This window comes from Monodelphis domestica, chromosome 3 (assembly GCF_027887165.1).
Source record: "Monodelphis domestica isolate mMonDom1 chromosome 3, mMonDom1.pri, whole genome shotgun sequence".
Lineage (NCBI taxonomy): Eukaryota > Metazoa > Chordata > Mammalia > Didelphimorphia > Didelphidae > Monodelphis > Monodelphis domestica.
The window spans coordinates 40,849,709-40,873,641 of record NC_077229.1 but is presented as its reverse complement, the minus strand read 5'-3'; the positions used below and the strand labels follow the sequence as shown (position 1 = coordinate 40,873,641).

The 23,933-nt window shown below is 43.9% G+C and overlaps 1 protein-coding gene across 9 annotated transcripts; it reads left to right on the top strand.

The window, feature by feature from the left end:
* Nucleotides 1–2,042: 2,042 nt before the first annotated feature.
* On the top strand, nt 2,043–22,956 carry SDSL (serine dehydratase like). 9 transcript variants are annotated; one of them, XM_056821694.1, is made up of 10 exons: nt 2,149–2,252; nt 10,268–10,410; nt 11,449–11,641; nt 12,525–12,564; nt 16,902–17,041; nt 19,505–19,593; nt 20,588–20,815; nt 21,607–21,731; nt 22,350–22,572; nt 22,661–22,956. In XM_056821694.1, the coding sequence occupies exons 3-9, from the start codon at nt 11,468–11,470 to the stop codon at nt 22,556–22,558; spliced, it is 1,005 nt and encodes a 334-aa protein (XP_056677672.1). In that variant the 5' UTR covers nt 2,149–2,252; nt 10,268–10,410; nt 11,449–11,467; the 3' UTR covers nt 22,559–22,572; nt 22,661–22,956. The 9 variants fall into 9 exon arrangements, with proteins under 9 accessions (XP_007490062.1, XP_056677672.1, XP_056677671.1 ...); XM_056821693.1 differs by having other exon boundaries at nt 10,268–10,447; XM_056821689.1 differs by lacking the exon at nt 2,149–2,252 and adding an exon at nt 8,934–9,240.
* Nucleotides 22,957–23,933: the final 977 nt, after the last annotated feature.

The following is a 23,933-nucleotide window of genomic DNA, read 5'->3' as shown; positions in this document are numbered from 1 at the left end:
GCTTTCTGACACACCTACTAGTGCAATGTAGGATCTTGGACAAATTAGTCCATTTCTTTGTGCCTCAATTTTCTCATCTATGAAATGAAAGCATTGGATTAGATGACTTCTAAGGCAGCTAGTTGATGCCGTGGACTTTAGTTTTTGGCCTCAGACACTTAATAGCTGTGTGGTCATTGCCAAGTCCTTTACCCTTTGTCTGTCTCAGTTTCCTGACCTGTAAAATGGGGATAAGGGTACCCTCAGGATTATGAGGATCCAATGAGATAGCAGTTGGAAAATGCTTTACAATCCTAAATCCTAAAAAAAGAGGTATAGGACCCTCTCATCTCCCCAATAAAGAAACTGAGGCTGATAGAGGTAAAAGATCATAAGTTTGGAGCTGGAAGGACCTTAAGAAACCACCAAGCTCAACCCTCTCCTTTTAAAGAGGAGGAAACTGAGGCTGAGAGCTTCCCCTTTGAAGAGCGAGATGAGGCAAGCCATTGAGCTTGTCCAGTGGAGCTCCCTCCAGGGCGCCCCTTCTTCAGGAGATGGAGGAACCAGTGTAGAGTCCCATCTTGAGGATGGGAGTCCCAACCAGTTGGCCCTGGGGTAGGGAGGGAGGGATGAGAATGGCGAAATGACAGCTTAAACAATAACTCAGGGACACAGAGAGGTGTGTGTTTGGCGGCCAATCAATGCACTCATGGGGCAAGAGGTGCCATAGGGTTGAAGCCAGTTGACGAACATATACTGACAAGTCCTAGGTTGGGGGTCAGTGACCTGGGAGATAACAAGGCTTTGTAGACTCAAGGCTCTGACCCCCATGGATGACTATATCTCCCATTGCTGTCCATCAGGCTCCTCTTGCCCTCACCCTCCTCACCCAGAGTCTCCATCCTGGCTCTGTGCCTTTCTTGCTGGGAGAAAACATCCACTTTGGAACCTTGGGCTCCAATCCCAATTTTCCCACCCGCCATTTTGGGTCTTGGGGCAGGTCTGTTTGCCTAAGGTGTCAGCAGCTCTGGGTTTTAGTTTCTTCCATTGGAAATGAGAAGGGATGGACTAGATGGTTTCTAGGGACTCTTCAGCTCTAAATCTTTACAAACTTTAATATGCTCTATAGCCCTCTCATTTTACAGAAAAAGAAACTGAGGCTCAGAGATGTAAGAAATCATAGACTTGGAGCTGGAAAGGGACCGTATTTGTTATCAAGCCAACCTCCACCCCAGTTTCTTTGTAGAATTAGGTGCAGTCATTTTCAGTTTTGTCAGACTCTTTATGACCCCATTTGGAGTTTTCTTGGCAAGTATACTAGAGTGGGTTGCCATTTCCTTCTCCAGCTCATTTGACATATGAGGAAACGGAGGCAAGCAGAATAAAGTGACTTACCAAGGTCATACAGATAGTTCGCCATTTCCTTCTCCAGCTCATTTGACAGATGAGGAAACTGAGGGCAAACTGAGTAAAGTGGCTTGCTTAGGGTCACACAGTTAATTTGCCATTTCTTTTTCCAGCTCATTTTGTAGACAAGGAAATTGAGGTAAATAGAGTGAAGTGACTGGCCCAGAGTCACACAGTTAGGAAGTATCTAAGGAGAGATTTGACTTCAACCCTTCCTGTCTTGAGGCCATCACACTATCTACTGCTCCAATTAACTGTCCAACTGTTTAGGTGTTAACCAATAAGAGGAAGTAGCTGTAGGGATGGAGGATGCTTTTCTAGCTCTCTAAAATCTTGCCCAAATACCCAGGGCATCCTTGCTGAAGATGCAAGAAGAGAACAGAAGTCCTCTATAGAAGACTACATTTTTATAGTCACGCAATGGGCAGGTGTGTTAACCTTCCTGGGCCTCAGTGGTCTCATCTGTAAAATGGGCAAGATGAATTCTGAGGCCCCCTTCATTGCATCTGTGAGTCTCTCCACCTGTAAAGTGAGGAGGGGGTGGGCACCTGGTCTCTGAGGCCTATTCTGGCTCTACTCTCGGGATCTCTTCCAAATCTCACATTCCCTGGTCTCCAGAGGCCAGAGCCAGTGTTCTTTCTGCCCTCTCACACTGCCTCTAGAGGGTTCCCCAGCAGCTCTTTTCTCCCTGTCTTTTCTTAATTGGATCTGGCTGTCTCCCAGGAGCCTGGGCAAAGGGACCTTTTTAACCTAGGAGGAGGAGCTGAGGGCTGCAGGCCTAACCTCCAGCAGGAAGCGGAGCCTGGTGCTGGGGACTCAGAACCCCAAGGCTGAGTTGGAGGGGAGGGCCGCACGAATTAGCTGAGGTAAGCCAAACCCCTTCACCTCCCCAGGATTTGGGAGGGGAAAAGCCAGAGGTGCCCTGAACTGTTTTTACCTTTATCTCTAGAGCTTAGGCCAGCGCTTGGCCCATAGCAAATATTGAATAAAGGTTTGTTGACTGACAGACCGACTGTCATCTGACTTTCAGGGAAAAGGAGAAAAGGTGAAGGGGAGACGCTTAGCCCTGCCAGAGGAGGTCAGGCTGAGAGTGCTGGAAAATCCTAGAACTGCTCATTGGTGATAAACTGGGAGCCTGGGCCAGCCGATTCTGGGGAGGAGAAGGACCCAGGGGTGCTTTGGGGCTGGGGCTAAAGGGGGGCTATTCCCTTCCCCAGAAGGCAGCTGTTGTTAGCCCAACATTTGTTTTGGAGGTTTGGTTTTTAGGAAGGAACTTTATCCTGGGGTCTGCTGGATATCCCTCAGCATTGTTCCTGGACCTCAGAGAAGGGCTGGCCAGGGTCCCGAGGGAAGGGGCTGGATTGGAGCTCTCTGCTCTGTCTTATATGTGCCCAGAGAGCAGATGATCCAGGTACCCACCAGGGAAGCCCATAGAATGGGCCCATGAGTAATACATGTTTTATTGAATAAGTGCTAACACTATAGTCTCCTCCTCCCTTCCTCCCTCCCTCCCTTCCTCCCCTCACTCCCTCCCTCCCTCCCTCCCTCCCTCCCTCCTCCCTTTCTTCCTTCCTTCCTTCCTTCCTTCCTTCCTTCCTTCCTTCCTTCCTTCCTTCCTCCTTCCTTCCTTCCTTCCTTCCTTCCTTCCTTCCTTCCTTCCTTCCTTCTTCCTTCCTTCCTTCCTTCCTTCCTTCCTTCCTTCCTTCTTTCTTCTTCTTTCTTCCTTTCTTCTTCCTTCTTCTTCCTTTCTTCCTTTCTTCCTTTCTTCTTCTTCTTTCTTTCTTCTTTCTTCTTTCCTTCTTCTTTCTTTCTTTCTTTCTTTCTTTTCTTTCTTTCTTTCTTTCTTTCTTTTTCTTTCTTCTTCTTTCTTTCTTTCTTTCTTCTTTCTCTTTCTTTCTTTCTTCTTTCTTTCTTCTTCTTTCTTTCTTTTCTTTCTTTCTTTCTTTCTTTCTTCTTTCTTTCTTTCTTTCTTTCTTTCTTTCTTTCTTTCTTTCTTTCTTTCTTTCTCTCCTTCCCTCCTTCTCTCCTTCCCTCCTCCCTCCTTCCTCCCTCCTCCCTCCCTCCCTCCCTCCCTCCCTCTCTCCCTCCCTTCCTTCCTTCCTTCCTTCCTTCCTTCCTTCCTTCCTTCCTCCTTCCTTCCTTCCTTCCTTCCTTTCCTTCCTTCCTTCCTTCCTTCCTTCCTTCCTTCCTTCCTTCGCCTTCCTTCTTTCTTTCTTCTTCCTTCCTTCTTCCTTCCTTCTTCCTTCCTTTCTTTCTTTCTTTCTTTCTTTCTTTCTTTCTTTTCTTTCTTTCTTTCTTTCTTTTCTATCTTTCTTTCTTTCTTTCTTTCTCTTCTTTCTTTTCTTTCTTTCTTTCTTTCTTTCTTTCTTTCTTTCTTTCTTTCTTTCTCTTCTTTCTTTCTTTCTTCTTCTCTTCTTTCTTTCTTTCTTTCTTTCTTCTTTCTTTCTTTCTTTCTTTCTTTCTTTCTTCTTCTTTCTTTCTTTCTTTCTTTCTTTCTTTCTTTCTTTCTTTTCTTTCTTCTTCTTGCTTGCTTTCTTGCTTTCTCTCTCTCTCTCATTCTCTCTCTCTTTCTTTCTTTCTTTCTTTCTCTTCCTTCTCCTTTTTTTCTTTCTTTCTTCCTGTCCTAATAGCAACTCTGACAGAAGAGAAAGGACTTGGTAAGCAAAGTTAAGTGATTTGTCCAAGGTCACAGAGTAAGGAAGTATCTGAGGCAAGATTGGAAACCAAGTCTTGACTTGAACCCTAGATCTCTAACCACTGAAGCAAAAACTCTCTTCCTTTATAGCACTTTCTTTAGGACCTAATTTCCCTTTTTATACGTATGAAAGACTTTAGACCTGATTAACAATTAAACCATGAACAATTAAACTGACCTCTAAATGAACCCTTTAGATCTGGCCCGAGTTTTATAGATTTTGTTATCACTGCTCTGGGAAGAAGGGAGGAAAGGGAAGTATTATCTTCATTTATTTACTCTCAGAGGAGCTAAATGACCTAAGTTCTAAGGCCACCAGAGTCTCCCAGAGTGCCTGGCCTTAAACCTGGGTCTTCTGGCTATCAGTTCTTTGCTCTTTCCACAGAAATTTGGCAGGCAGTGGAATGAGCTCTGGATTTGGAATCAGAGAACTTGGATTCAAATCCTGCTTCTGAGGCTTCCTGATTTTTTCCCAGTCATTTCAGTTGTGCCTGACTTTGTGAGCCCTCTTTGGATTTTCTTGGCAAAGATCCTAGAGTAATTGTAGGCCCCCAGTAGTGAGAATTGGGCCCCAGTAAAATCACAGCCATAACCCAGAAGTAGTCAGACATGTAGCTTCCCTCCCATCCCAGCATGAGAACTTAATCAAACCCCTGCCCAAATACTGTACGTCCTGCCAAGAAATCGCTGGGGCAAGTTAGGTAGAAAATGTCCTATTGAAGATAAGAAGAGGCCAGGTGTGGAAAATGTTAAATGCCAAAGAGAAGCATTTAAATTTGATCTTAGAGTAAATGGTTGGCTGGTTGTTGTCCTTCATATTTCAAGAGGATCAAAATGACATCACGATGTAGGGGTCAAGGTACAGTGTGTCTGACTGTTGCTGGCCAGACTGATACAAGCTCAGGCCAGGCAAACATAGTCTCTATGAATATTTGGGATGGAGAGCCAATGGGTGTCATTTAGTGTGTGGAAGAAGTCCAATGGACAGACATGTTTAGGAAAATCACAATGGCGGCCATGTAGAAGATGAATTAGAGTAGGGAAATATTGGAGGCAGAGTCTGAATAGGAGACTGCTGCAATAATCTAGGTGCCAAGAGACCCTAGTGGCTGGTTACTGTGTGAATGGAAGGAAGGGCATGTAGGGAAGAGATGAAGTGAGAATATATGGCAACTGATTAGCTAGGTGAGGTCCAAATGGATGAGGATAACCTTTTATACTGAAGGATGGTGGACATCCATGATAGTAATAAAGAAGAAAAAGGAAACTGAGGCCAGAGAGGCTGTGACTAGCCAGATTTCCATAGCTAGTGATTTAAACCCAAACTCCAGAGGCAGCAATACAAGAAGGCGGTGGATGTTCATTCCCAGCTTCAAATTGTAGACGATACCTGTACACGACTGTGTTCCTCATCTTGACTAATGGCCCGCTTATTGAACTGATGGTTGCTGTCTTCACCAAGACATCAACATAATGTCTGATGAGCTGGGGAGAGAGATGGACCCTGCTGGGTTGGGTTCTACTCTTTGGTTTCTGAGGTAATTGAGAAAGATGGTACCTAACATTTTTATAGGACTTAAAAAAAAAGGGTTTCCAGAATACTTTATGATTATCACAATTGATCCTTACAACAACCCTCGGAGGAGGTACCATTTTATAGCTGAGGAAAACTGAGTCAAACAGAAGATACCATAGCTAGTAAAAAGCTGAGCCTGGACTTGAACTCATGGCCTTCCTGACTTAAGGGCTAACAGTCTACCTACTGAGCCACCAAGCTGCCTCATAACTAATATAGTGCCTACTCTGTGCTAAGAGTTTTAGAAATATTTTCTCACTTGTATCCTCCCACCACCCCCTGGGAAGGAGGTGCCATTATATCACCCCCCCCCCTTTACATGAGGAAATAGAGACATAGAGAGAGGTTAAGTGATTGGCCCAGAATCACCCAGCTGGTTTGTGCCCGAGGCTGGATTTAAATTTGGGTTTTCCTGACTCTAAGTCCCATATTCTCTCCCCCATGTTATCCTTTCCATGTGTCGAGTCCCTAAAAAACAAGGGAACCATCAAAAAATCGAATGGAAGATTAAAGTTGCCCCGTGGGCTACTCTTTGATTTGTACCTAAACATTCATTTAGTGGGAAGCCATGCCAAAGGGTCCTGGATAGGTCAGAGGATGGCAGATCTAGAGGTGCATGAAAGGAACCTCAGATGACTTTGGGTCAACATGGAAACTGGAGCTCCAAATGGTTCAGTAATTTGTTCTAGGTCACACAGGTGGTCACCTGAAGAGGTGGGTTGTGGGGGAGTGGGCTGTTTTCAGTCAAAAATACCCAAAGTCATCACCCTCTGCAAGTAAACAAGGGCAAACTCCAAGGAGCTGGAACTGTCCGGTTTGGACTTGAGGCAATCTGCAGACTGGTTCCTGCTTGGCCCAGAATCTTCCCACTGGGGGGCCACAGTCTGGCCCTGGGCACTTACAGCCTGGCGGTCAAGTTCCCAGGAGATACAGGGCTCCACTCAGTGGCTGATTGGACATGCTGCATCGAAGAGGCTTGGGAGCTGAGAATTCCTGGGGCCCTAAACAGGGAGCCTTCCTAGACATCAGGAAACTGGTAGGGACCTTAGAATAGGCAAAGTCAGAGCTGGAAGGGACCTTAGAACATGGAGTATCAGGATAGGAAGGGACCTTAGAACAGGGAACGTCAAGACTGGGAGGCACCTTAGATCAGAGCATGTTCTGCTTTTGGCATCTACCAGTTCTTTGGCCATAAGCAATCTCAGTTTCCTCATTTGTAAGATGAAGAGATGAGACTAGTTTATGAGGTCCTTTCTATTTCTACACCTATGAGGCAGGACTTCCTTCCCTTTATGATCTCTCCCTCCCCCAGTTCTTCCACCCTCACTGAAATACCCCAAACTAAAACCCTCCCAACAACCCCCCCATAGTCCAGCAAAGCAAACTCCCATGATGACTAGCTGAGATAGCTTTTATGTCCGCCATCTTTGGGGCAGGAAATGAGAGGAGTATGTTTCATCTTCAGTCCTCTCTCGGGTCAAGACATTCATCATTGCACTTATCAGAACTCCAACGTCTTTCAAAGTTGTTTTCCCCTAAAAATAATAATTCTAACAAGAACTAGAACAAAAATTCAATATAATATATGATATAACATTATACAATATGATATATGATATAATATTATATAGCATTGTTAATATGTGATATGATATATTATACAACATAATATATCATATCATGTATTAACAATCACAATAAATAACCTTTACATAGAGCTTGCTATGTGCTGAGCACTGTGATAAATGCTTTAGAATGATTATGAATCATTATCTCATTTAAACCTCACAACAACCGCGAGAAGGAGGTGCTATCATTATCCTTATTTGGCAGATGAGGAAACTGAGGCAAACAGAGATTAGATGACTTGTCCCAGATCACACAGCTAGTAAGTGAGAAGGGTTGGAATTGAACTTGAGCTTCTTCAAATTCCATTCCTGGTACTCTGTGCACGGTGGCACTGCTTCTAAGGGCAGCTAGTTGGCACAGTAGATAGAGTGTGAAGGCTGGTGTCAGGAAGACCAGCTTTCAAATCTGGCCTTTGATACTAGCTGTGTGACCCTGGGCAAGTCACTGAATCCTGTTTGCCTCAGTTTTCTCATCTATCAAATGAGCTGGAGAAGGAAATGGCAAACTAACTGTGTGACCCTGGGCAAGTCACTTCACCCTATTTGCCTCAGTTTCCTCATCTGTCAAATGAACTGGAAAAGGAAATGGCAAACTAACTGTGTGACCCTGGGCAAGTCACTTCACCCTATTTGCCTCAGTTTCCTCATCTGTCAAATGAACTGGAGAAGGAAATGGTGAACCACTCTGGTATCTTTTCCAAGAAAACCCCAAATAGGATCATGAAGACTGGACATGACTGAACAACAGCTGCCTCTAAAAAGTTGTAATTGTAGAAATTGTTCTCTCAGTTTTGCTCACTTTGCTGTGAATCAGTTCATTGAGGTCTTCCCAGTTTCCTCTGAAACTATCCATTTCATTATCTTTTGAATAAATAAATAATAATAATGATAGTAGCTAGTATTTATATAGTGCTTTAAGGGCAGAATACTTTAAAAATGTTAACTTTTTATCCTCCCAAACAACCTTGGGAGGTATATTATATTATTATCCCTATTTTTCATGAAGATGTAAATTCTTCATTTTAGATGAGGGAATTTAGGCATAGACAGATTAAGTGACTTGCCCAGGGTCACACAGCTGGGAAGTGTCTGAAACCAGATTTGAATCCAAGACTTCTCATCTCTAGGCCTGGCTCTCAATCCACTGAGCCACCCAGCTGCCCCCTCTGGTTTCCTTTCTAATTTTAACTACATCCAATTTGTTTGTGCAAAAGCATTTCAATTTCACATCACCAAGTCTGTCCATTCTATTTTCTGTGAGCCTCTCTGGCACCCATTTGACCACAAATGATTCCCCTCTCCAGGGATCTGAAAAGTTAACTGCGCCCCTGCTCCTGCAGTGTGCCGATGATGTCCTCTGAGGCATGCATCCATTTAGAGTTTCTCTTGGTTTCCAGTGAGAGATGTTGGTCTTGTGCCAATTTCCACCAGACCGCTTCTTTCTAGTTTTCCCAGCAGTTTTTGTTTAACTGTGCCTTTACACCAGCAACTGGGGTCTTTGTGGGGCAGAGAATGATGCTGTTACGTTTGCACGCTTCTCCATGGGGTGGACCTGATCTGGACCAATGATCACTCCAGCTCTTAACTGATACTGAAACGTGGGATGATTGCTTCTCTGTATATAGTCTGAGATCTATCAGTGCTGGGGCTTCCTTATTTGTATGAAGCAGTTGTTGTGAAGGTTTCTTCCCCCTCTCTGGTCTGGGCTCCTGGCACCTGGTGTAGATGGGGGATGGAAGACCTTGGTGCTGGGCCATCCCAATCTCATCCAGGCGGAAGAGACCACGTGAGGGCTGAGACTGTGCCTGAGCCACAAGGGAGGGACCAAGGCTATGAGAGAGGGGAGCCTAGGACTTGGAATCCAAGAAGCAAAGCAGCAGGAGCTGACTTCCAGGTTCCCCCTGAAATGGAAAGGAAGCCCAGGGAGGCAGGTCAGGAGACATAGGACTGACGAGGTACAGGAGGAAGTCTCTTAGGGATTCTTGGATGCTGGGGCCTTTTCCTGGCCCCTGCAGTGGTTGCTGTGCAGAGTGGTCATCCTTCATCCCCCAGAATTCTTTCTTACTTTGTCCTGTACAGGATCCCTTCTGCCCTCTCTCTTTCCCTCCCACTTTCTCTCCCTCCCTCCCTCCTTCTTTCTCCCTTTTCCTTCCTCTCCCTCTCCCTCTCTCCCTCTCCTTTTTCCTCTCTCTTTCCCTCCCACTTTCTCTCCCTCCCTCCCTCCTTCTCCCTTTTCCTTCCTCTCTCTCCCCCTCTCCTTTTTTCCTTCCCTTCCCTCCCTCCCTCTCTCTCTCCTTCCCTCCTCTATCTCCCCCTCCATTTCTCTCTCCCTCCCTTCCGCTCTCTCCCTGCCTCCCTCTCTCCCCCCTCCCTCTCTCCCTCCTTCTCTCTCTCTACCTTTCCCTCTCTCCCTCCCTCCCCCATCTCTCTGCCTCTCTCTCTCCCTCCCTCCCTTCCTCTGTCTCTCCCTCTCTCTCCTTTCCTCCTTTCTCTCTCCCCCTCCATTTCTCTCTCCCTCCCTTCCTCTCTCTCTGGCTCTCTGCCTCTCTATCTCCCCTCCCCTTCCTCCCTCTCTGTTTCCCTCCTTCTCTCTCTCTCCCTCCCTCCCCCTCTGTCTCTCTGCCTCTCTCTCTCCCTCCCTCCTTCTCCCCCTTCCTCCTTCCCTCCCTCCCTCTCTCTCCTTCCTTCCCTCCTTCTCTCACTCCCCTTCCATTTCTCTCTCCCTCCCTCTATCTCTGTTTCTCTGCCTCTCTCCCTCCCTCCTTCTTCCTCTCCCTCCCTCCTTCCCTTCCTCCCTCTCTCCCTCTCTTTCTCTTTGTCTATTTCTCTTTGTTTCTCCTTCTCACTGTCTGCCTCTTTCTCTCTTGTGCTCCATCTCTGTCTCCGTCTTTATCAGTCTTTGTCTCTCTGGCTCTTCCTGCACTGGATCTCTCTGATCCCTTGCCTTTTCTCTTCTCTCTTTTATTTCCCCTTGTTCTCTAGGATCAGAGAGCCTGGGACAGGGTTTGGACTTGTGATTTCATTGGTTTAGAGGACTCCTGGATGAGGAAATTCCCTTTGCCAATGCAAGTTGGCACTTTCCCTGCAATTTACAGTCTTGGAGACTTGCCTGGAAGCGGTGACAGGTTAAGTGATTTGCCCAGGGTCCCGTGGTCAGTGGGGGTAAGAGGCTGAACTTGAAACCAGATTTTTCTGTTTTAGAGGCCAATTCTTAGAAGGAACTTTAGAAATCATTTATTCCAACCTTTTTATTTAAAAATAAACTTAATTTTTTAAAAAATCTTTACCTTCTGTCTTAGAATCAATACTGTGTATTGGTTCCAAGGCAGAAGAGCAAATAAGGGTAGGCAATGGGGGTTAAATGACTTGCCCAGGGTCACCCAGTTAGGAAATGTCTGAGGCCAAATTTGAACCCAGGGCCTCTCGTGTCTAGACCTGGTTCTCAATCCAATGAGTTGCCTACCTGTCTCCTTTAGTATTAATTCTTAAGAGAGAAGAGTGGTAAGGGCTAGGCAGTTGAGGTTAAGTGATTTGCCCAAAGTCACACAGCTGGGAAATGTCTCAGGTCAAATTTGAGCCCAAGCCTCCCCTCTCTAGGACTGGCTCTTTATCCACTGAGCCACCTAGTTGCCCCTTTCTCATTTTTTAAAGGAGAAGGTTGAGGCTCATTTTGGGGGAGTGACTTGCCCAGAGACACACAGGTAATAATTGCCTGCTGGATCTGAACCCAGGACTCCTGACTTCAAGTCCAGTATTGATTCCATCCACCTTTCCATGCCCTTTCCCCATCCCTTTGTCTTTTTTCCTCTGTTTCCTCCCATGCTCTCTCCTGCTTTTCCTTATAAAAATCTTAGCATCTTAGAGCTGGAACAGAAATTGGGTTTTTCCCTCATTTTTTTTAAACCCTTACCTTCCATCTTGGAATCAATAGTGTGTATTGACTCCAAGGCAAAAGAGTGGTAAGGGCTAGGCAATGGGGGTTAAATGACTTGCTCAGGGCCACACGGTTTCACCCTCATTTTACAGAGGCCCAGAGCGAGGTGATTTGGCCCCCAGGAAGTGAGCAGCTGAGCTGGGATCAGAAGGAGCCTGACGCAAGATTGGTCCTTGACCCGTGTTTGGTGGCTCGGTTGTTGGTTGATGTCTATTTTTCTGTTGGTCAGGTTTTGTAGGTAATTCTCTATGATGGACGGTTCTCAGAAAAAAGGTCCCGAGGAACATCTCCACATGGTCACCCCTCTCCTGGAAAGCTGGACGCTCTCCCAGGTTGCAGGCACCACTGTCTATCTAAAGCTGGAGAATATCCAGCCTACTGGCTCCTTCAAGATCAGGGGCATAGGACACTTCTGCCAGGAGGTGAGGGGGTTTGTGCTAGAGGGGGCTCTGCTTTGGGGGGCAGGCTTTAAGGAAGGGACAACTAAAGGGAGAATGGAGAAAAGAGGGGCAGATGTTTGTCGTGAAGAGATCTGGGAAGGACATCTGGGATCTGGCTACTGGGGGAAGTGTTCAGAGCTCCAGCTTCCCTCCATCCAATGAAACTCATTCCAGGAATGAGCAGATTTGGGGGATTCTGGGACAGAAAGATGACGATATCTCTTAGTGTCTGGCATCCAGGAGGGTTGATATAGTTGTGACAATCCCCAGGGTTTGGGAGCTCTACAAGGGTGTGGAGTGTCTACATATTTAGATCATGGTCGATTCTGCCCCCCACCCCACCCCAGGAAAGAATAAAGAGATTAGATCTCCTCCAAATCCTCCCAAGTTCTCCTCCTACTAAATGCCACCCCATAGAATAAGAGAGGCCTTGGGTGGGAATCCCAGTTATGTTACTTACTCCATGTGTGACGTTGGACACGCTATTTTTACCTTTCTTGGCCTCAGTTTCCCTAACTGTAAAATGAGATGATCAAGGTAATATCTAGATTTGTGAATTTATAAACACTGCCTTCTTGACATGGAACAAGTCTCTTTATCTCTTTAGACCTCAGCTTTCAGATCCTTCTACTATCAAATAAGGAGGTTAGGCTGGGTGGTCCCTAAAGTCTATGACACTGTGATCCCTTTTGTCCTTTGGGTTGTATGTTTAAAGAAAAGTACGTGTATTCATGTCTTTCGTGGGTGTCCATGTATGTGTGACTGAAAAGTCAATATCTTATACATGAATTCAATATGATTCCACATCACCATAGCTATTCCCTGGTAAGTGAAGTGCCTGATTCTCCCTTTCTTCTTTCTATAGGTGGCCAAGAAGGGTTGCAAACACTTGGTGTGCTCCTCAGGTGAGTTGGTCCTTCCTATCCTTGAGTCTTCTTGGGCACCCTAAGAATGAAGGAAGTTGTCTACTCAATGGTCCAGTGCCATGTGGAAACTCCTTCAATGTCTACAGAGTTAGAGTCTAGGGGTAAGAAGGGGCACCTCATAGATTCTCCCTTACTCCTTCAGGGGCTTGGGAAAATGAAGCTGAGGAAGGAGAGGTTTGTGGGTATTTGGACAAAAGGTTGTGGGATGAGACTGAGGGGAAGATTTTGGGGTGAGATTGGAGGTGAGAAGTTTGGAGGAGAGACTAGAAGAAATTGATGGAAAGATATGTTGAGTTACAGGGGCAATTTGGAAGGAGAAGTTGGGGAAGATTAGAGGAAGATCACAAGGACAACTTGGTGGCTCAGTGGACAAAGAGCCAGGTCTAGAGATGGGAGGTCCTGGGTTCAAATGTGACCTCAGATACTTTCTAGCTGGGTCACCCTGGGCAAGTCATTTGCTCCCCATTGCTTAGCTCTTTCTACTTATCTGCCTTGGAACTAATACATAGTATTGATTCTAAGATAAAAAAAAGAAATTGAGGCACAGGGCTTAGAATATATAGTGCCTTGCATTTAATAAATGCTTGCTAATTGTTACTGACCCTTCCATTTGACAGACCTTCCGATATTTGGAAACATCTAGAATCATGCCCCCTTCTCACAAATCTTTTCTTCCTTGGCCTAAACATTCTCAGTTCCTTCAATTCATTCTCAGATGGTTCGATTTCTTCATCATCCTCATGGATTCTCTCTTGTGGACAATTTCCAACAGTGCTTGAAAATGAACACAAATACTGCGGGTAGAGTCTGATTTGGACTCCAGGGCTAGTGCTCTATCCACTGTGCTACCGAGGTACCCCTAAAGATTTTTTCCCATTTAATAGTTTCTTTTCTTATTCTAGCTGCATTGATTTTATTCATGCTGAAATCTTTCAATTTCATGGATTTAAAAAGCTCTCTTTTAGTTTTTGTGATCATCTCTCTCCCTTATTTTAGTTAAATATTCTTGGAGAAGAGTCTAAGGGAAGACTTTAGGAAGGAATCTGGGAAAAGAAACAAAGAAGAACAAATCTTAGAGTAAACGAGGATGTCAGAGGTCATCTCATCCACATCTGAAATATTTGGGTTCAGTTCAGCATTGTTGGAGATCATCCACAAATAGAAAAACACTAGGAAGTGTGACTAGTGGAGGAGCATAGGACAAGTCTGCTGTAATCAATCCCTGGCCAAGAATCTCTTCTACAGCATGCTTATCTTGAAGCAAGAAAGGGTACATTCCTATCTCCCAAGGCAGTCCTCCTACTTTTGAGCAGCTTTCATTGGTAGGAAGTTTTCCCTTAGGTGGAACTGAAATGTCCTTCTTTATAACTTCCTCTCTCTTCTTCCACCTAATTCCGGGGCTGAGTAAAATATGTCTAATCCATTTGAATATGAATTCTAGGGACTTTTTTTTGGAGGGGGGCTTCCTTTATATCCCCAGGGCTTAGAATATATAGTGCCTTGCATTTAATAAATGTTTGCTAATTGTTATTGATCCTTCCATTCGACAGACCTTCCGATATTTGGAAACATCTAGAATCATGCCCCCTTCTCACAAATCTTTTCTTCCTTAGCCTAAACATTCTCAGTTCCTTCAATTCATTCTCAGATGGTTCAATTTCTTCATCATCCTCATGGACTCTCTCTTGTGGACAATTTCCAACAGTGCTTGAAACTGAACACAAATACTGCAGGTAGGGTCTGATTTAAGAAGACTACAGAGGAACCATCATACCTGTCCTGTTTGGGACACTTTGACTCTCTTGATGCAGTTTAAGAAAAATTCAGGAGTGCATTTATAAAGGGGATTGGAGGCGTAGATAGGTAGTTCAGTGGATTGAGAGCCAGGACTAGACACAGGAGGTTCTGGGTTCAAATCTGGACATAGACACTTCCTAGATGGGTGACTCTGGGCAAGTCATTTAACACCCATTGCCTAACTTTTACTTCTCTTCTGCCTTGGAGCTAGTATATAGTATTGAGTCAAAGATGGAGGATAAGAGTTTTAAAAAAGAGAGTTTGATTCTCTCATCAAACACCCTGCCTCCCATGACCTAGCCTCCACATACTCCATCCCACATATTTTGATCTTGTCACCCCCCACAAATGTACCACCTCCATTCTGAAATTCCCTTGTCTGATCATAGTCTATTGGCTTTCCACCTCTCACTGTTCTTTGTCCACACTGGGATCTCCAATCCCTCAAGCCTTCACTTTCCTCCAAGACCAGCACTCCTACACTAGTCACATTCTTTTCCATTCTCCATCTTGATTCCCTAGGCAAACTGATTCAATTCCACAGTAAACTCTTCTCTTGAGTCTCTTGTTACCTTATCATATCATTGGATTGCCTTTTATAAAAAGGTTTAATTAATCAATTAAAGATATATTTCCATGGTTACATGATTCATGTTCTTTCCCTCCCCTCCTCCCAATCCCTCCCATAGCCAATGAGTGATTCCACTGGGTTTTACATGTTGTTTTTAAAAATACTTACTTTTTGTCTTAGAATTAATATTAAGTATTGGTTCTAAAGCAAAAGAGCAGGAAGAACTAGGCAATGGGGGGGGGGGTAAGAGACTTGTCCAGGGTCACCCAGCTAGGAAGTGTCTGATGCCAGATTTGAACCCAGGACTTCCAGTTTCTAGTCCTGGCTCTCAATCCACTGAGCCACTCAGCTACCCAGCTACCTCCCATTGGATTACTTCTAACATACACTATCTTTACTCCCACACATCCTGTCAAACCAAGGTGGAAAAAATCATGCAACCATAGTGACTGTCTCCTTTCAATTTTTTATTAAATTAAATATTAAATCAACCAGACCCTTACTGCTACTTAGCAATCCTTTCTAAACCTCAAAATAACTTACTATCCCACTCACCACAGCAGCTCTCTCACACTACCCATGGCTCCCCTTCTCCCTACCTTGCCTGAGAATCTTGCCTCATATTTTAATGGAAAAAATGAGGTCATGACCTTGTACAAAAATATTCATAGCTGCGCTCTTTGTGGTGGCCCAAAACTGGAAAACGAGGGGATGCCCATCAATTGGGGAATGGCTGAACAAACTGTGGTATATGTTGGTGATGGAATACTATTGTGCTCAAAGGAATAATAAAGTGGAGAAGTTCCATGGAGACTGGAACAACCTCCAGGAAGTGATGCAGAGCGAGAGGAGCAGAACCAGGAGAACATTGTACACAGAGACAAACACACTGTGGTATAATCGAACGTAATGGACTTCTCCATTAGTGGCGGTGTAATGTCCCTGAACAACTTGCAGGGATCCAGGAGAAAAAAACACCATTCATAAGCAAAGGATAAACTATGGGAGTGGAAACACCGAGAAAAAGCAACTGCCTGAATACAGAGGTTGAGGGGACATGACAGAGGATAGACTCTAAATGAACACTCTAATGCAAATACTATCAACAAAGCAATGGGTTCAAATCAAGAAAACATCTAATGCCCAGTGGACTTACGCGTCGGCTATGGAGGGTGGGGGGGAGGAAAAGAAAATGATCTATGTCTTTAACGAATAATGCTTGGAAATGATCAAATAAAATATATTTTAAAAAAAATGAGGTCATGACAACAAAAATCCTACTTTCTCTAAAAAATCTTTTACTATCTCTGATAATCCTCATGCCTCTCTATATCAACTATCTCCAGTTTATCATCTATAAATATCTTCTTTTGTACAGATGTGTTTTGTCTTTCCCATTAAATTGTATACTCAATTTAAGGCAGGGATTGTCTTTTGCCTTTCTGTGTATCTCCAATGCTTAATATGGTGCTTGACACATAGTAGGTGCTTATTAAATGTTTATTGACTGACAGGAACAAGCTGGAAGAAAATTGGGAGGAAGGAAAGGAAGAGTTGGGTTCAAACATTGGTGCTTCTACTTACTACCTCTGTGACTTTGGGCAAATCACAGCTTCTCTGCATTTTGGATTCCTTATTTGTAAAATGAAGAAGTTGGAGTAGATGATCTCGAAGATCCTTTATAGCTGGAAATACCGTGATGCTTTGATCCCAAATATGGGTTGATATGGGAGACAACATATTGAATACATATGGATACTATAACTCCCTTTTGCAAGACCTCTTAATTCATAAGCACACGAAAGGGATCTTTCTCTAAAAAAGTGTCCTTTACCAAAATGGCAGCTTCCACCCTCGCACTTCTTTTCTTTTCCCACCTTCTCCTTTACTAACTGTATGTAAATGTCAGAATAACTGTGATCCCATAACTCTTTCTTTGTTTCTGCAGGGGGGAATGCAGGTGTGGCTGCTGCTTATGCTGCCAGAAAGCTGGGCATTCCAGCCACCATTGTGCTGCCCAAAGGTGCCAACCCAAATCTGCTTCGGAGACTGGAGAGGGAGAGAGCTGAGGTGCAGATGGTAGGGAAGGTAATGAAGGCTTCCTGGAGAACACAGTTCACCTGGAGGTTGGGAGGGACTGGGATCAGGTGGGATCTCTCTTTCTATTTGTTATCTCCTCAACCTCTTTAGTCTTAGAAGTATAATTATGATATTTTATTTCATCTGTGACTTTATTAGTGAAGTCAGTTTTTGGTGAGAGAACTCCTATCGAAGCAGAACTGTATCTGTCCTGTAACTGCTAGTCAGAGAGAATTATGTGGGGGTGCTGAGACAGTGTAAGCCCGGTCCAGAGTCACACAACTGGTATGTGTCAGAGATGGGAATGGAAGCCTACCATTAGGTCCCACTTGCTATCCATGCCTCTCTTCTAAATTACATCAATATCACAAGCTGGGCAGCTACCTGGTGCAGTAGATATCATGTCAGACCTGGAGTCAGGAAGATCTGAATTTAAATCTGGGCTCAGACACTTACTAGCTGGGTGATCCTGGGCAAGTCATTTAACCCCATTTGCCTCAGTTTCCTCATCTGTCAAATGAGCTGGTGAAGGAAATAGCAAACTACTCTGATCGCTTTACCGAAAAAACTCCAAATGGAGCCATGATGAGTCAGACATGACTGAAAAATAACTGAACAATAACAATCTATGGAATGAATTAATTCTATTGAAGAAAGGTAGCATATAAAGAATAAAGGATCCTGTTTTATTCCTGTTTTACCAATAAGGAAACTGAGGCTCTGAAAGCTTGTGTATAAGAAAGAAAACAAGCTTTCACATGATCGATAACCATTAGAGACAGAGTTAAAATTTGCTTCTCCCAACTCCGTGTCCAGTGCTCTCCCCACTATGCCACAATGCCTTCTATTTTGTCCATAGAGCCTTGAACAGGAATGGGTGCTGAGTACATGACGAGTAAATATTTGTTAAGCAAACAAGCAAAACATTCTTCGGTTTTAGTGAGGATCATTCTAGCTAAATTTTAACAACAAAGGCATTGACATTTTCCTCTTATCACAGAAATTTTCCTTCTTGTGGCACTGACTTTTTAAATTTAAAATTTTTATTGATATCTTTTGTTTTTATATCACCTGTCCGCATTGCTTCCCAGAGGGCTACCCTTTTAATTTAATTAATTTATTCATTCATTTATTTATTTAGAGTTGAAGGTGAAAGAGTAGTTATTTTATTTTACTTTTATTATTTCTTTTTTTTTAATTTTTATTTAATTAGTCAATTTAGAATCCTTGGTTACAAGAATCATGTTCTTTCCCTCCCTTCCCCCCACCTCCTCCCATAGCTGATGTGCAATTCCACTGGGTTTTACATGTGTCATTTATCAAAACCTATTTCCATATTGCTGATGTGTGCACTAGGGTGATCATTTAGAGTCTACATCCCTAATCATATCCCCATCAAATCATGTGATCAAGCAGTTGTTTTTCTTCTGTGTTTCTACTCCCACAGTTCTTTTTCTGGATGTGGATAAAATTCTTTCTCATAAATCTCTCTGAATTGTTCTGGATCATTGCATTGCTACTAATAGAGAAGTCCATTACATTCGATTGTGCCACAGTGTATTAGTTTCTGTGTACACTGTTCTCTTGGTTCTGCTCCTTTCACTCTGCATCCATTTCTGGAGGTCGTTCCAGTTCACATGGAATCCCTCCAGTTCATTATTCCTTTGGGAACAATAGTATTCCATCACCAACATATACCACAATTTGCTCAGGGCTACCCTTTTTAAACATAGAACAGAAAAGAGGAAAAGAAACACTAGTTCAGGAAAATTAAAGATTACTGGCAGTGGTCTACACACATCTTTCTCTTCCTCTGCAAAAAATAAAAGAGGGAAGTGTACTCTCATATCTCTTCTTTGAGGCTAAGATTTACTACTGATATTTCATCCAGTTTGGTTGTTGTTGGGGTTTTTTTGGTGTCATTTCTTCCATCTGCATTGTTGTCATTGTACATCTTCTCTGCTTGGATTGATTTGTTGATATCCCTCTGTATCAGTTCATAGTAGTCTTCTCATACTTCTCTGTATTTTCCTTATTCATTGCTTCTTATAGTGCAGTAATTAATATTCCATTCCATTCATATTCTGTAAAGTGGTTTAGAAGCGAAAAAAAATGCTGCTAAACATAATATTCCTACATGTTCTGGGATCCAAGTCAGTCTAGTACAAATTAGGGGAGAGTGAAGGGGAAGAAGCAGACTTGGGACATGGGCTGAATATCAAAGCCCTTTGACCATAAGAGTCCCCAACTGAATTTAACCACCATCTCACAGCCTGATTCCAATGTCTCCTTAAACTCTTTAAAGGCTGACCCCTTACCTCTCCCTCTCATATCCAATTAATTCTGGTTATATAATTAGGTTATAAGACTCCAGGCTCTGATTTCTCCATGTCTTTTTTTCCTCTCTTGCTATCATAGACTCTTAATAAATGCCTTTTTATTCACTGATTCATTCTATCTATTTCTCTTTAGGTATGGGACGATGCCAATTTGAAGGCCCAGGAATTGGTCAAAACATATGGTTGGGTGGAAGTTCACCCCTTTGACCACCCATTGATCTGGTGAGTAAGCCCTTCCCCTTTCCCAGCTCTGATCCTTGGACCTTCCAACATTGATGTCCCTCAATCTATGGTCAGCTCTCAAGAAAAACATTCACCGTTTTTCAGATAATCTATGAAGATTCTTTCTCCTCTTTCCTTCCTCCCTGCCTCTTCCTTCAATTTCTTCTTCTTCTTCTTCTTCTTCTTCTTCTTCTTCTTCTTCTTCTTCTTCTTCTTCTTCTTCTTCTTCTTCTTCTTCTTCTTCTTCTTCTTCTTCTTCTTCTTCTTCTTCTTCTTCTTCTTCTTCTTCTCCTTCTTCTCCTTCTTCTCCTTCTTCTCCTTCTTCTCCTTCTTCTCCTTCTTCTCCTTCTTCTTCTTCTTCTTCTTCTTCTTCTTCTTCTTCTTCTTCTTCTCCTCCTCCTTCTTCTCCTTCTTCTTCTTCTTCTCCTTCTCCTTCTCCTTCTTCTTCTTCTCCTTCTTCTTCTCCTTCTTCTTCTTCTCCTTCTTCTTCTTCTTCTTCTTCTTCTTCTTCTTCTTCTTCTTCTTCTTCTTCTTCTTCTTCTTCTTCTTCTTCTTCTTCTTCTTCTTCTTCTTCTTCTTCTTCTTCTTCTTCTTCTTCTTCTTCTTCTTCTTCTTCTTCTTCTTCTTCTTCTTCTTCTTCTTCTTCTTCTTCTTCTTCTTCTTCTTCTTCTTCTTCTTCTTCTTCTTCTTCTTCTTCTTCTTCTTCTTCTTCTTCTTCTTCTTCTTCCTTCTTCTTCTTCTCTTTCTCCTTATTTCTTCTTCTTCTTCTCCTCCTCCTCTCCCTCCTCCTGAATTTTTATTGACTGACTAATTTACAGATGTAGAAATAGGAAGACAGAATGATTTGCCTAGAATTACATAGGCAGTAGATATCTGAGGCAGTATTTGAACTCAAGCCTTTCTGATCTCACCAGATCTGTCCTTGGTGAGGTGGTGGTAGTGGTGGTGGTGGTGGTGGTGATGGGGACCTTTCTCTCCTTGCTGTTGTCTTTAGGGAAGGCCATGGCAGCATGATTCATGAACTGAAGGATACTCTGGGTACCCAGCCTGGTGCCATCATCCTCTCTGTAGGGGGTGGAGGCCTCCTAGCAGGTGTTGTGGCAGGAATGAAGGAGGTGGGCTGGCAAGATGTCCCCATCATCGCCATGGAGACCCGGGGTGCTGACTGCTTTAACCAAGCTATTCGAGCTGGGAAACTTGTCACTTTGCCTGACATTACCAGGTGGGCATCACTTGGCTTTCAGGGGGGCATGTTGGTCCCAAAACATCTCCCAGGTAATGACAGGGACTCTTTCAGGGTTTAATGCTCCTTCTCTATCTGAGTGCTACAGTTACTCAATGTTTTGGGTATCTAGACTAGAGGGAAAGGACTTGGTACTGGAGTGTCTTGTTGAGGTGTTTTTGGAGAACTGGCTTGAGGCTAGAGAGAGTTATAGTAGTGGGAGTGGGTGGATGGGTGGAAATGAGGCAGTGGGGGTAAAGGAAGCCATGATGTTGTTCAGTCATTTCATTCATATCTGACTCTTTCTGACCCATTTGGGGTTCTCTTGGCAAAGATACTGGATATTTACCATTTCCTCCTCTAGCTCATTTGACAGATGAGGAAATTGAGGCAAACAGGTTTAAGTGACTTGCCCAGGTCCTACAGCTAGTACGTGTCTGAGACTGAATTTATACTTTGGAAGATAAGTCCTCCTGACTCCAGGCACCTTGGCACCACTTAGTAAGACTTCTTCAATGGACAAAATCAAAGCATCACAGGTTTAGAGTTAGCAGGGGCTTCAGAAACCATTCAGTCTAACCACTTCATTCTTCAGTTGAGGCTTCAACTTAAGATGACTTGCCCAAGGTCACACAGCTAATAAGAGGCAAACCTGGGGTCCTCAAACTCCAAACACAGCCTTCTTTCTGCTGTTGTACAGTTTCTTTAGTCTGGGATCTGTGTCTTTCTCATACACGGGAGTGTTGCTCTCTCTAGAGTCTCCCATCAGAATTTGTGCTTTCTCTCCCAAGCCTGGCAAAGTGTCTGGGTGCCAAGACAGCGGCTGCTCGGGCACTGGAGTGTATACATGAGTGCCAGATCATCTCAGTGGTGGTGGATGACGAGGATGCCATACAAGCCATCGAACGCTTCCTTGGTGAGTGCAGTAGGAAGGTTAGCTTTGCCCATAGGTAGGTGGGCTAGGTGGCCACCCAGTTCTGTGCCTTAAGAGTCACCAAGAATGGTCCTCTACTCCCAAAATATTTCCCCCAAATTTCCCCTAGACTTGACATTCCACTCTTATCACTTGACCTCTTGGGTTCAACCTTGCCTTCTTCATACTCATCCCTCACACCTCAGTGGGGATGAGTTGCCCAGCTTTTTTTGGGAAACAGTAATGAAGCTAATTAGCATTATAAATAGTATTTTACAAACAAAAAAAAAACAAAATTACAAACAAAATCTTGTTTGATCCTGGAAGGAGGGTGCTATTATCATCTTCATTTTACGGGTGAGAAAACTGAATCAGATGAAGTTAAGAGACTTGCTCAGGGGTCAAATGTTACCTTGGCTATTTACTCAGATGTCTGTGACTCCAAGTTTTGTGTTCTATCCACTATCCACTAAAAAGAAAAAAAAAGCCACCTAGCTACAACATGGGCCATGCATGGCATGAGAAATGATTGAGGACTCAGTGGATCACAGTGGTACCATTTGCTGAGTGTGAATTTCTTCCTGTTTCACTGCCTTCTCTTCCTGCGCCCTGACCTCCCAGATGATGAACGGATGTTGGTGGAACCAGCCTGTGGGGCTGCTTTAGCGGCTCTCTATTCAGGCTGCGTGGGCCAGCTGCAGGCGGAGGGCCGCCTCAGCTCCTCTCTGGGCTCCATCGTGGTTATTGTATGTGGTGGAAACAGCATCCATCGCGCCGAGCTGAGGGCCCTCCGAGCCCAGCTGGATGGGAACCGAGTGGCCTTGCCCTAGGAGGCTCCAGTGGGGTATGTAAGCCAGGTCAAGCAAAATGGGGTGTTGTGGGAGGCAGGGAGGCAGCCTTGAGAGGCCTGAGAAATGCTTCTCTCTTTTCAGGTTGCTGAGGTTTAAACTCTCCATTGTAATCCTTGGCTCTAAATGATGCTCTCAACAAGGACCCCTGGAGAAAATCAGCCATTCAGAGTGCCTTCCTCCTCCTGGAAGCCTTCCCTGATTGTGCCAATCTCTAATGATTTCTCTCTTGTCTAACCATTTTCTTCTTTGTCTCTCCAACTAGACTGTAATCGGAGATGTGCCTTGTGTTTTGGCATCAACCCTCTTAGCCCAGTCTCCCAGCGGTAACACAGGGCTGGGGCCATGGCAAATACTCAATAAAAATTTTGTAGTTTGAATTGAATTCATAGAATCTTTGAACGGCAGAATTGAAAAGGACCTTAAAGATCACCTGGTCCAACCATCCTATTTTCTGGTAAAAGAAAATGATTGTGTTACTCCATTACTAAGAAACCTTCAGTGGATTCTTATTGTTCCCCCAATAAAGTATATCCTCTCAAGTTGGACATTCAGAGCCCTCTACGCTTTGGCTCCAACTTCCTCTTCTGCATTGATCTCAATAGCCCTCATTTCTTGTGCCCTCATTCTGGCCAAACAAGGCTAGCTTCTCTACCCCATTCTCTGGTCCATTTCTCCCATCACTGGGCCTTTGATCACATCAGACCCCACTCCTGGAATGGACTCCTTCATCCTTGCCTACAGAAGCCCCTTCTTTTCTTCAAGGTCCAATTCAGACAGTGCAGCTACTCCATCATTTTTAGTCTTGCCCTATTCTTCATGACCCTGTTGGAGTCATTTTATTTTCCAGATCATTTTTTGTTGTTGTTTGATAATTTCAGTCACATATGACTCTTTGTGACCCCATTTGGGGTTTTCTTAGCAAAGGTACTCTAATGGTTTGCTATTTTGTTTTCCAGCTCATTTTGCAGTTGAGGAAACAGGAGCCAACAGGGTTAAGTGACTTGCCCAGGGTTACACAGCTAGGGAGTGTCTGAGGCCAAATTTGAACTCTCTTGAGGTTGAGTCTTCTTGACTGCAGGCCCAGCATTCTTTCCACTTCTTCACCCAGATAGTACCTCCTTCATGAGTATGGCATCAAAATGCCTCACCCATACTCTCACCACAAATGTGATCTACCTCTTCTCAAATTCTCCTAGACCTCTCTCCCTTATCTTATTCCTAAAAACAGGTTGTGTACAATGATACATGTAAAACCCAGTGGAATTGCACATTGGTTATAGGAGGGGGTGGGAGGATAGAAGGGAAAGAACACCTTATACCAGAGCATCATGGGATAGAGCTGGAAAAGACCTTT

What these genes read in the sequence shown, in the direction of transcription:
- SDSL (XM_007490000.2), top strand. Translation starts at nt 11,468, where the DNA reads ATGATGGACGGTTCTCAGAAAAAAGGTCCCGAGGAACATCTCCACATG. An exon ending in TAGGACACTTCTGCCAGGAG is followed by an intron (nt 11,642 to 12,524) that starts GTGAGGGGGTTT and finishes TTCTTTCTATAG; the next exon opens with GTGGCCAAGAAGGGTTGCAA. An exon ending in TTTGACCACCCATTGATCTG is followed by an intron (nt 19,594 to 20,587) that starts GTGAGTAAGCCC and finishes TGTTGTCTTTAG; the next exon opens with GGAAGGCCATGGCAGCATGA.